We start from the raw sequence: 13,583 nt of genomic DNA, 5'->3' as shown, positions 1-13,583 counted from the left end.
TCAATCAAATTGTGGCCCACAAAGCGCAGACAGAGTCTAAGGAGTCAATAGTAATTAAAAACTAGGCTGGCTAATGTGTTTTGCAAATGCAAATGATAGATATACCATCCCATGGGATATAATGACAATAACGAAGTGCAAAAGTTGCGGTTAGAGACTGGTTTAACCCTTGGAGAAGTAAGGCAAGGTCTCCCTGTTTGTGTTTGTAAATGTTCTAAATGCTATTGAAGATGTGTGTTTGAGAAGGAGATCACTTTGAGTGGCAACAATACATGTACTGTGCCCATTGGAGCTGTTTCATAACATACTTCAACAGATATGTGATCTCATAGCTGCCATGATCATAGTACCTAAATTACATCGAAATGCACTAAGATTACAAGGAAATGTTATTTTGTGGCGCCGACCTACTATTCTTCACATGAGGTTAAGGTATGTTGATTTTGTTAGAAAAGTTGTACTTACCACTGAACGTTGTGTCATCGAATTGCATAAATGCATTGCTTGAATTGATAAAGATCTAAGTTAACTATGTTGTGCAAGAAGTCATCATAGTGATCAAGGATATTTATAGACGTTATCCTAATACTTATGAATCAATCACAGTAACACTTTGCGAGAGCTTGGATACTTTAAATGAACCAAAAACAAAGGCATGTATGATTTGAATAATTAGTGAATATGCAGAAAGAATTGACAATGCCAATGAACAAAAAACAGAGTGATTGAAAATTGACTGTGTTATAGCATGCAGAGAAAATGTATTTGGCAGTGTCATTTCATGTAAGATTGAAAAGGCTAATATATCAAGTTAGAGGATAATGGGAAGTATGAATTTCTTGTGAAGTGGACGAGTCTTGATTATTGCGATGCACTTGTGCTGGTATTTGACCTGAACAATTCATCATCCTTTGAGGCTTTTCAAGATTTGGTTTTTGGAGTTGATGTCCAAAACTTTGAGATCTTGTTGTGTGTTAGAAACAAAGCCGATCTTCTTCCTATTCACTTTACTCATGAAGAGTATTGTCGACAAGTAAAAAACAAAGGAAGAATCTCCATATAAGGTGGAGAGGTCTATTATTGTTTTGAATTGGAAACTGAATATGAGCTTCTATTGAATGACTCGGCTGAACCTTGGGATGGAGTAGAGGAGCCTTGGATGATTGTTAATAGTGGTATGCATGAAATGCCTGTAAGGGAAGAAGCAGAAAATAATGAGCCTCAGGATTTACCTCATGGCCAAGCTGACAAAATTCAAGTCCAAGAGTAGAATACAGCCACTTCAATTCCCTCATGTAGAGATAGTTTGGCATCTCATACTTCTATTGTATATGTACATAACAATAACAAATCAGAAGCAAGTAGTTCATCGAATTCAATGACAATTATTCCTGAACAAGATCTATCTGGCCCCCCTGGAACCAAACAGGGTATAGAAGATGTCGAGACCAGAGAAAGGAGGTGCAGATAGAGTTAAATGTAATTAATTCTCATATATACAAATTTGTTTACTAACACACCCCAAAGCAGAAGCCCATCTCAACATAGGGCTCAATATTACAAATTGAAATACTTCATAGCTGCTCCTCCATGAAGTTAATTCTGTTGACTGTTCACAATGCATAAAACAAATTATGAATATTACAACTGGAAAATTTTCCAAAATATTTTGAGATGAACTAGTTGTCACCTTGAGAATGAGAGGTAAATCCAGAAGAGTACTTTCTTCTGTTTTAAATTCTATTTCAACGAACAATCTTAACTAGAAGTATTGGTAATTAGAGGTGACAGACCATCTCCAATTAAATTTATAAGAATAGAAGATGCTATATTGGAGGGGCAACAATGGCACTAAGTCATATGCCATATGAGGGCAACACCCTTGGGCTAATGATGTGAACTATTATAGACCTACTGATTCGATGCCCAGAGGAATCTAGATGGATGCAAAGAAAGAAATAATATTAATGTTGATGAATGACCAGAATTGTTTGAAGGGACTGTAAAGTGCAACTTGATGTGATACCAAAATGGCAGGATGTCTAAAAAATGTTGAAAGTTTCTTTGTGGAGTCTTTTGTTTTGGATAAATTGAGTGATCCTATTGGGATCCTCACCCATGCAAATGGTAACTGCATACAACGTAAGGTCTATGAAAAGGATTAAGCCCATACAAAACAGATACCAGCCCACGGCTAACCATGCCAAAATGTTGACCTAACAGAAAAGTTTAATTAATTAATATGGAAAGTCAAAGATTGGGTCCTATAGAAACCAACATCAAAGCATAATAGAACAGCTTATAGACCTAGCAAAAAACTGAGAAGCCAAGAACAACTGAAAGTATCTAGGAACTAAAGGCAAGAGAGGACATTACATGGGAGAAACTCTCTATTTGCCAACACAATCAGTACTTATTCCCTCATCAAATATGCCAACCCCAAGATGGATGGGCCGGAGGTCCTGCCGTTCTTGTGGGCCAAGGGGCCGGATGACTCGGAAGTTCATTTTGTGCCGGATGACTCGGAAGTTCATTTTGTGCCCTTGGGCTTGGTTGAGGAGAACAGTCTCCCAACGTCCTATCAAGCTTTTCCATCGGATTCCTAATTTGTTTGGCTATTGGAAACAAGCTATGAAATGGATACAAATGAATTTAGGGTATTTTGTTTTCAATAGGGATTATTTGTATATGATCATAGATCCTTGATATTAATGTTGGATGTTAGTAAATTACGATTTTTTCTAAATTGAATTGCAATTATGAAATTTTATTAAAATAAATTGTATTGATGGAATTGATATTTTTTTGGCAAAATCAGGTATATCCCAAAAGGGGACATTGCAATTAATTAGTCATGATTACTTCAAAAGCATGAACTAGATCGCACTAGATCTCTTGGATGCTTTTTAATAAAATCCAGGCGATGACTAACACATGGGACTTGCCACCAACTGAACCAAAGAGAAAGGAGTAATTATGGTGGCTTTTCAAAAAGGATTATCCTATCAAATTCTTCACAAACCTCCATATTATCCATCATCTAAGAAGAAAAGGCTTCAAAAAATAGCGACCACTAGCCTATTAAAAATACCTTGGATGACTACCGAAGAATCCCTGTCTATGATTTACTTCCAACACCCTTGCACATAGGCAACATTAAGGCCTTATACCACTGCATTCTATCCTGCCTCATAATTGGTTTGATGCCTCAAGAAGAAAAAGCCCTTAGTCACAATGCAACATTGATCATTTCTGATTATGACTCGAGCTGCTGGAAAAGTAGCCATGTGTATTAATTTTTTTTCCAATGCATTTCTTGTTGAATTTCATTACAATGCTAGGATCACAAGAAGATGATCATGCACAGTAATCGTAGGGTGTGCTCGATTAACCACGGGCAATGATTCAGATCATTGTTGCCCTCCCAACCATAGATGATATATACGGCTATCGTCTCCCCCGAGCATTAATGTATCCAACCTATGAAGAATGTGTTTGATCAGCCAAGAAAGAATACGATCTGACAAGTAGTATATTCGCTCTCCCAAGGAATGATTTCGCTGATGATAATTTAATTCGATCTGAGATATATGAAAGTCGATCTGCTATGGAAGTCGATCTGCTGTGGATGATGAACGAACTTGCTGATGATAAACACGAACTGCATATAGGAAATCTTCCACACCATTGGAGTATGTTCCAAAATTCACCAAATGAAAGAGGTAGCATCCCTCTTATACATGCCACGGTGACTCTTCATGAAGAGTCGGCTTCTTCAAGGGCAACGTGATCCTTCATCAAGGGGTGGCGGACAATATCAATGAGGAGACGTGTCTAACCATGGGTGACGGGTGTGTGTCTTAACCGATGCTTAGTTAAGGACTTAAAACAAACCGCTTCATAATGTATATTACCCGCTTTCTCTAGTGCATAGACTTGAATGGGAACATGTCATGTACAACACATATAAATATGAAGGGACTCTTACTTTGACTGCTGAAGCTAAGATAAATCTCCAATTGAATCCTTATTTACAGAATATCTTCAAACCAATTGGAAAACACACCTCTATAAAAAGGGAATATTGCATTTCAAGCACTGGAATTGATGCATAAATATTAAATTTGCAAGTTGTGTTAGTTAGCCAACTGGCAATTCAAACCAATCATTCTTTTGCATATATAGCAACAAGCTGTACATCTCAAAGTGTCCTTACAGGAGTTCACTCTTGAAAGTCAATGAAAAATCAGTAAAAGATATTTCACATGAAAATAGGTCACAGTAAATAATTGTAGCCCTTTGCATGGTCTCTGGATCTTTTACTATAGTTTTACATAGTCCCAAAAAAATCTGATTTCAGCAATGAATTTGAAATTGGGACCTCAGAAAAGTCTTTTCAATTATGAACTAAATCTTTGACATGGCTAGGGTTTGAATGCCACTTCATGGTAGATTCATTTGCAATCTCTTGTGCTATTGATGCTTCTTATGTATTTTGTCCTCACTTTTAATAATGAAAACCCATCCACTTTCTAGATATGAAGAAAATCTTTGTGGCTGACTTCCCCAATGCCTTCAAACGATGCTGGGACTTGGAATGTTTCTTGGCATGTTTTCTATCAAGAAGTAATATAAATGGATATATTTAGAAAAGAACCATCATTGCATGATAAAAAATTTGGACTCAGCAGACCTGAGATTGACTTAGACTCAGAAAAAGTTTGGAACATTAAAATACATATTAATTTGTAAATTAATCTTTAAAAAATGCATAAAACTGAATTTAGAGAAGTCATAAGTAGTTTATCCTTCATTTATATAGTAAAAAAAATAAGTTCACTGCACATCTGTCAAAAAAGACAGGCCCAAAAATTCCGTTATCTGCTTTTAAAACCAGAGCAGAACCCTGCAGGAGGCTGACCACCTGATGGGTTTTTGACAATTTTATCAACATGTTGGAGTGAGAGATGAAAGAAAAATAGTCAAAATGAGTCATTATGTGACTACAGGAGAGTTTTTCCACTGACACATGAGTTTTGGCAAGTTTTCGGGAAAGTAACTTGCGTAGACCTTGCTGAGGTTGAGTTACTCGGGGTGTAATATATCTCACAAGTACTTGGCGAGTTTTAAATCTATGCATCATTGAAATCTTCTTGAATGTAATGTTGACTGGTAGTTTTACCAAGGAGACATTCCATCCCTTTGATGAACTTGTAAGCAAAAGTTAATACCCCACATTTTCAACTATGATAATATTTTAAATTCATACCCATAAGTAAGCTTATTAAAACTCAATAAATTATTGTACATTCCAATATCAAGAGTGAAGTGTGAAAATGTTCTGTTGTTGACAATGACAGACGCGATCGATGTTATATATACCCATTTGGATATAGCAATGTAAAAGTTCTGCAAAGCTTGCTAGTGTTCTTTTTGTAGTGATTATAAATGGGGAGTCGAGATGCTCATGAGGAGTTCTTCAGTTGGAAAATTGCAAAATGAAATCGAGTGTATCATAATATCAACAATTTGTATCCATGACAAACTATGAAGTCTCAGAATGGGCTCACACGATAATATGCCATCCCTGAGGCTGATCAGTTTTTGAGAGGGGATAGGTGTAGTTAGTGAGTGCTAGCTAATAATAATGTAATATTCCTTAAAAGAATCACTTCTGGCAATATAGATTGAATTAGACTTGTATCCACTGCAGGGCGAAAGAGAAGATTACAAACTTTGCCAAAGGTTATTGGCCTGACAACAACCAAAGCATTATTGAATTGACGATTTTATCAAATTGGGTGGATAAATTTCATTTCACAGTTCACTGCTTTTGTGAAAATATGTATTGCACTTCTTACTTGATAATCTTTTGAAAATCATGTGTAGGCACACAAATACCTCTCCATTTCAAGGACCTACCAAGGATAGCATGTTTTCACACCACCTACGTGCAAAATATGTAAAGTTTGACCTCCTAGAAGGCAGATTTGCTATAACTATAGAATTTAATATGATAACTATATGTTTGAGATTAATGCTATGCTTTAGGCTACTTCACTATTTATCAATGCAAAAAATTCATATTTCTAATTTCTTAAATGATGCTGTTCGATTATAGCTTTCTTGTTGTTCCTTAATTCAGTTATGAAAGATATCGGATTATTCCAATGGGAAGTTATCCACGCATGGCTGATAGTAAAAACAATATCTATGAACTGTAAGAATTTATTCCTTTGACATTTTAGATTGTATTATTTTGAAATGTTCAGAACAGGAGACATGCAATATAATATATTTTTGCATTATAGATTGTATTTAGTTGACAGAAAAGCAATTTTTGCCAGTAGCTTGAATGTTCCTTTCCTGAAGACAATTTTATTGGTTGTGTGCTACGTAATGGTTGTGTTCATGTTGGAATATCTACATCATGATGGACTAATGACATGCAGAGGTTGCTGTTAGATAACATTTCCTCATTATTTTTGTAAGCTGAATAACACAAATTACATGAAAATAATGTGGTTTTTGGTGTTTATTCCAGATGGGTAGAGATGGTAAAAAAATGATAATGGCATCTACAGAGTTCACTTTCATTATTTCTAGAACTAATAGAATGGTTTTTTTACTGGCAATTTTGTCATGTCCCTGCCATAATCCATATACCATGTTCTTACAAATTTCATTAAAGATAATTCCAAGAATATGCAATGATAAGGTACAAGTCAGATAATTATAAGGTGATCCAACTGTCCATAAGGAAGCCAATAACTATGTATCAAATACCACTAATGAATCTACACAGGTTAATGAATTGCAATTAGTTGGTACGGGTTGAGCAAACAATATAATTAATATATGAAGATATCGAACTATGGCAAAGATATCTCTCTTCAGTCCCAAATATGCATGAGAATACCAATGATTATACACTCATGAAGCCGTGTATAAGATATCTATAGTCAATTAAGGCAAGACATCTGCGCCAAGGAGGATCCGAACCCACCAATCCCTACAATATCATTTATGATCAAGAAAGAACCCAGCCGACAAACAGGAGATTACCTTAACTAATGCATATAACCGATATTGATTAGCTAACTAACAATAATGGAAGGGTCCGAGTTAAGGGAGATATCTTCTCAAATCAAACAAGGTAATTGTTCACTTCGCAAACTATAAGACACCAATTGGATTCATTCCAAGAGGAGGGTGGAGAAGTTATATGTTTTGTTTTCATTGTCCAGTATGGGTTTGCTCATAAGAGCAGAAAAGGATATCGGATATACTGACAAATGCTGGGCTATATATATATTATTATTCCAGTTGGATTGCTCTTCTAAGAGCAATTGCCTTTGGCACACCATGCGATTGCAAAGAAATATACAATGGTTTGAATTGTACTTACAGGTTATTGTTGTGACTACAGGCCGCATTAGGGAAGGAATAGAACATTAAGTTACTAGTAGATTATTACATCACGGGCATTACGCTGCAAGTACTCATTAACTAATAATTGTTAAATATTAAGTTATGTCTGCGTTCTAATTAAGAATAAAGATTAGATCAGAACTATTAAGTTACAGGCAGTAACATCCTTGACCTTGATGATATGCATGGCAATGTATTTTACTAAATGAAGTATGATAATGTTTCTATGCAGAATTTAATATTAATAGAAATATTAACATAGAGTGCAATATGTATTTAATAAGGATACCAATTATCATGACAGTGGCAGACCGGATCTGACATGCATCAGATCTGTCTGCCATTACCAGCCAGTACACATATTACTAACTAGGATTGTTTTAAGTTGGTAGTAGTATTATATAAATTATATAGAAGGATATCAGCTAATACATAAATAATTGGTACTATTATTTATTTATGTATATATATATCCAAATCAGAGTAAGGAATAATGTAAGGATTGTAAATATAGATATTGATAATAATAAATATTAATATAATAATTATAATTAATTTAATACCTTTAGAAATTAGTAATAATTCATATAATTAGTAACTAATAAATACGTAAAGGATTTATAATGGTTCAGAATAAGATTAATTATATAGTATGGTAAGACAGCAAGTACTTGATAGACTAAAGAAAGGATAGAACATCCCAGATTTGATTCATGTTAAGATAGTCTTGACTCTTGATCAAGTTAGTTCAAGTCGTAAGTACTTTGAAAATAGATTGATTATGGTTAAATTTGACCAAACCGCAGTAGGGGACATTACAAATTTCCACTTGCATTGTTTTTTTTGGTTTAAATGCCATGATTGAGCGTTATCTCTTTTGTCAAATTTACCTAGGATTTTCACCCACTCTTATCTGAAGGGATTATGCCACACCAAGAATTGTATGTGATGATTTACATGATTGGGGATTCAACATTTGTACTTTTAAGCATGTAACATGTCTCATGAATTTTTTTTACTGACAAATTCCCCTTGTATTGTTTCCTTTGGTTTAGATGCCACGATTGATGGTTATTTTTTTTGTCAAATTTATCCAGGATTTGTACCCACCCTTACCTGAAGGGGTTATGCCCAGAATTGGATGTGATTGTTTCATGATTGGGCATTCAACATTTGTACATTTAAGCATGTAACATGTCTCATGAATATTTTTTACTGGCAAATTCCCCTTGCATTGTTTCCTTTGGTTTATATGCCATTATTGAGGGTTATCTCTTTTGTCAATTTTATCCAGGATTTGCACCCACCCTTATCTGAAGGGGTTATGCAACAGCCAGAATTGGATGTGATTGTTTACGTGATTGGGCATTCAATATTTGTACATTTTCAATCATGTAACATGTCTCGTGAAGATTTGAACACTGGTCTCTTTTCTGCTATGAAAGCTCTGCTGATTTTCCACTCCATTTGACAAAACTAATATGATGATCTATTGCAATTCATTAATTTTATTATCAAAATACAATTAACAATAATAACATCGTCATCTCCCCACTTAAAACTTGAGCACCTCACTCAATTCTAGGAGAGAATAATTGTGGCAAACAATATAGTGGCGTCTGTGAACATTACAAATTGTGTTTCTGACTGCTAACAATTTTCCAATGGCATGTATATTCTGAAAGGAGCCCAGTTTCTAAAGTTGGAAATGAAAAAGAACGTATAGTAAATCAAACAGAATAGGTTCTTGGTAAAGACTGTATTGTGAATAGTGGCAAAGCTGGCAGAAGAAGATAACTTTTTTTGCTGAAACTGAAGAACAACTAACAATACTTAACCACATTGATGCCTCAAAATGCTGGTTGCTTCTATTGTTTGGGGCATCTTAAGCCATTGCTTATCCAGACTCTAAAGCGTTGCCAATTCCAAGATTATTTTATCAATAACTTAGTATAAAATTCAATTAATCTTGGTGAGGTCTCTGTAATGCTTGGAGCACATGGTATGAATTCTTGAAGTTTTGCCGACTTTGTTACTACTGCTTGACAGATTACCTTTGTTTTCCATTTAAAATCATTACACAATGAATCACTTTTCCTCTTGTACTAGAAACTCTTTTGTGCTTTTCCAGTGCTTCATACCTTTTATCTTGTCCGATCTTTTGTTTTCTTTTTTTATTGTGGCATTTTTGTATGTAGTGTTTGATCCTTTAACCTCTGGTTGTATAACTCTGAAGTTGCAACAATTACTGTTTTTCTAAGTTATCATGTTATTCACAACACTCAGTAATCTGCCCTAATAGATTTAATCAACTTGCAGCAGTATTAAGTGTTTGATTAACAGAAAGAAAATTAAGAAAATATTAGGGCACACAATTAGCATAACACACATGACATGGATTTTGTCTGGAGAAAATCCAAATGGGTGAAAACTCCAGGCAAGGTATGCAATTTAGTATTCCATTCACTATGTTAGTAAATGGAGATTAGCCAGATTAATGGTCCTATTAGAGCTGTATGTTATTCCTTGAGTCTCCTCTGTTCTCCACTCTGCTCTTTGTAACTCACAAAAACTTTGCACATTTCTCCCTTTCTACTTAGAAACTGGAAGTGTCCTCCTTTAGTCAATCAACCCTTAATACTGTCCTCCTCTCTGCACACTGTCTTACCCTTCTTCCAGGGTTAGAAGACCAATTGTTTTCTATCACTGCAACGTTTACCCTTGGCAATTCAATGGTTGTCCTAGATAACTGTTCTAAGTGGCTCTTAACACCTGCATGGGAAAGACAAACAATTTTCCTTCCTAATGGCCACAAGTGGAGAGAAACAATATCACTGTTTAAGGAAAGGAAAAAAACATCATTGCAATTTTTTAATGGTCACCAATCAACTCAATTGTCACGGCTCAAGGAAATATATGGCTTGCCATAAATGAACAAGGTGGTAGCTGTCCTATCTGTCATCGCCCAGTAATTAAAGAGTCATCTTGCTCTCAAAGATAACAGAAAAATATGAAAATAATATTATTACTCATTTGTGTTACCTTCACAGAGTATCATGCAAATGCTTACAAAGCATTGAATTCCTGTACACCTTCTCCCAAGTCCCCACTACCCTATGGGAAATTAACTCTTAATTAACAACAAAAGAAACTAACATTTTAATTACTAAACCTAAGTCATGAAGGTGACTTTATAACAAAATGTATACCTCAATTTTTAACAGAACTTCTTAGATGAAAGTAAAATAGTTTGTTTTTAAAAAAATACCGTGCAATTTTCATGATTGACATTTTTAGCATGCAGTCTATCTGTTTTTACCTCTACTCACTATATTTGACATCATGAAAATTAAAAATTAGTTGTTTTCACTATTTTTACAAATAATACATCTTACTTTTTTTATGTAATGCATTGTGTTTTGAACCCAGGTAATTGAATTCAATTTTCACTTATGCCTTTCTGTGTCAGTGCTTTGTAAATTAGTCTAATATGATACAAGCTCATTAAATGCTTCGACTAGTGCATTGCATGTAGGCACAGGTGTGCATCATGATGTTCTTGTTTAATGCTTGAACGATATACCCGTCTCTTAGAATGATTAATGGAATGACAATCATATAAACCTGGATAACATTTATGAAGGATGTTTTTCATATTGTGATTTGTGATGTTTGATCATGGAGGTGTGATTGGTTTCAGGTATGGTCCAGTAAACTTGTTTTGGAGCACTCGCTATGATAAAGCCATGACATTCTTTTTAGCATGTCTGAAGGAGTTTGAGAACTATGCAAATGCAAAAGACAGGGCTGCAAACGTTGCACTAGACAAGTGTGTTAAATTTCCATACAGGCAAGCCTTCATCAACAAAATTTTTAGTATTAATTAATGGTTTTCTTCAACTTTATTTCGGCATGGCTTTATACATTTCTTCCTTTTGTTATTATGCATTTAGTGTGCTACGAACATCTGTTTGACATCTGTTTTGATCTTTTTTGTCAGAAGTATGGCCATGGCTTTGATTGCTAATCTACTCCTTTAGATTAGCTTAGATCATATAGATTTGCCATACGTACATAAAAGGAAGTCATCTTCTATATTTAGGCACCGCTAATTATAGAATTGAAGCCTTCCCTATCTTTTGCCGAGTTAGATTGAAATTTTATGTTCTTGGATGACCTTATCTATAAAATGCATTATCAACAATTGTGACAAATGCATGTCCATAATCTGGTCACAGTGAATTTTTTTCACATTGTACCAGATTTTGTGGGAAACCAATTAGATCAACTTTTAACTACCAGGAGCGTTTGAACCTCTCCCTAAAACGTCAATCTAATAGGCTATTTTGTTAAATGTAGACAACTTAATTGCTTTTTCTTTTCATGACCTCTAGAAATCAGAAATCTAGAGGGTTTGCCACAAAACTTGTGGATGACTAATTTGTCTAGTTATTTGAGTATTATTGTATATAGGGACTCAGATATTGATTAAGGTGTTAGTTATAAAATTCCTTTAGGTTCATATCTCAATGGCTTTTACCCCTTTTTGTTCCAATCAGTTCATGCAGGTTAAAAATGGTTGGGATGTCGATAGTGTTATTGAATTCTTTAGAGCACTCATTTTTTCTATGCATATTTGATTTTAAACATTCTAAACTTGTTTCTACATCATGTCTTCTGTGAAGCTGAAATGGTTCTCTACAATTTAAATGACCACATTTCAGAGGAAATGCTAACGTCTCATTAAATATTTCTGTTTCAGGATTGAAAATGACAAAGTGGAGAATTACACCATCACTCAAAGCTTTAACAAGCACGAAAATTGGACAAAAGCATTGAAGTATATGTTGTGTGATCTAAAATGGGCTCTATATTGGTTTATTAGTAATTTTGGTTTCCATTCTCCTGGTGCTGGTTTTACAAATTCAGGGGCAAGTTCAGTGCATTCAAAAGTTGCATCTGAACTTAAAAAACAAAGTCTAGGTTCATCACGCACTCGGCATGACACTGGTACAAAATCATAGAAGCTTTGTTGCTAGTTGTTGATCTTTGTAGTTCTTAAGCTATATAAGTTCATTTTCATCTGCCAATTTTTTCCTCAATACATCACAGAAGACACAATCATATACTTACCTCATATACCCCCTAGTACACGAAGAGAAGAAAATCAGGAATCATTTTCAAGGTGGCTAGTTTTCCATTATTTTATGCATGGCAATTGATTTAAAAAAGGATTTTAACAAGCATTATCTATAATGATTGGCATAAGAAAAGAGAGGATTTGCATGTCTAATGCTGAACTGGATAAATAGGTTACGTTGAGTCGTGAATGATTTATGATTACCTCTTAATTGTCAAACAGTTCTTTCTGGGAATACAAAATAGCGTGAAGAAGAAGTACAAATTCTCTCAGGGGCAGGGTTAAAAATTCCTCTACATCGACAACTATCAGAGGACTAACTTGGATTGCTTTATGTGTATGAACACACTGAAGCGTGATGTGAGATCTATCATGTTTGGTTGGTACTTCTTTCCAGTGTTGACATTATTTCTCCATCTAAGTTCTGATTAATTTGTTAGAGCTATCTAGGTGCTGAAATCCTTAAGTGGATGAGAAGTTGACCATTATGTAGGAGACCTAACTTGAGTAAATTTAAATGTTTTAACATACGAATGAAGGAAAGGCAAACTACACTAAATGGATGAGATTATACAAAGCAAGCATATCGAATTCTCGTCTTTTAAAAAAAGTTATGTTACAACACGATAATATTAAGAAATTAAACATCGAGTTATAGCATTTAGCTTGCATTGTCTTGTTTCTATTTTATGAAATCAACCAGCTACAAGATACATTTCATTTACTTGCATGAAGCTTGTTACTTTGAACTTGGTTTTTGAAGAATCCAAAGTATAAGGGAAATTTGCAAAAATAACTAACCTTTCTTTAGGATAGCAATTCAGACCAGCGCTAATATCAATTTTTCTTTTTTTTCAATCTTAGTTGTATTTTGTAACAATCTTTTTTTGTGCAAAAACGAAATTGATATTGAAATCTTCACTGAACTGCGATTTAATCTTAAAATCCATAAAGTAATGGGTTTGCTGCCCTTTTATAAGCAAGAATGAGAATTAAGTAAAATTAGCCTAGC

General features: G+C 34.5%; 1 protein-coding gene across 1 annotated transcript in view; it reads left to right on the top strand.

Moving 5' to 3' along the window:
* Positions 1 to 13,231, top strand: part of LOC131045562 (beclin-1-like protein) — a 61,125-nt gene extending 47,894 nt beyond the window's left edge. The window contains exons 8-11 of the mRNA XM_057979155.2: positions 6,155 to 6,220; positions 11,132 to 11,281; positions 12,194 to 12,441; positions 12,794 to 13,231. Coding sequence (XP_057835138.2) covers positions 6,155 to 6,220; positions 11,132 to 11,281; positions 12,194 to 12,441; positions 12,794 to 12,816 — 487 coding nt within the window. The 3' untranslated portion in view covers positions 12,817 to 13,231. The remainder of the gene's footprint in view (positions 1 to 6,154; positions 6,221 to 11,131; positions 11,282 to 12,193; positions 12,442 to 12,793) is intronic.
* Positions 13,232 to 13,583: the final 352 nt, after the last annotated feature.

This window comes from Cryptomeria japonica, chromosome 10 (genome assembly GCF_030272615.1).
Source record: "Cryptomeria japonica chromosome 10, Sugi_1.0, whole genome shotgun sequence".
NCBI classification, from domain to species: domain Eukaryota; kingdom Viridiplantae; phylum Streptophyta; class Pinopsida; order Cupressales; family Cupressaceae; genus Cryptomeria; species Cryptomeria japonica.
Note: the sequence above shows the minus strand (reverse complement) of the source record. Positions and strands in the feature narration are given on the sequence as shown.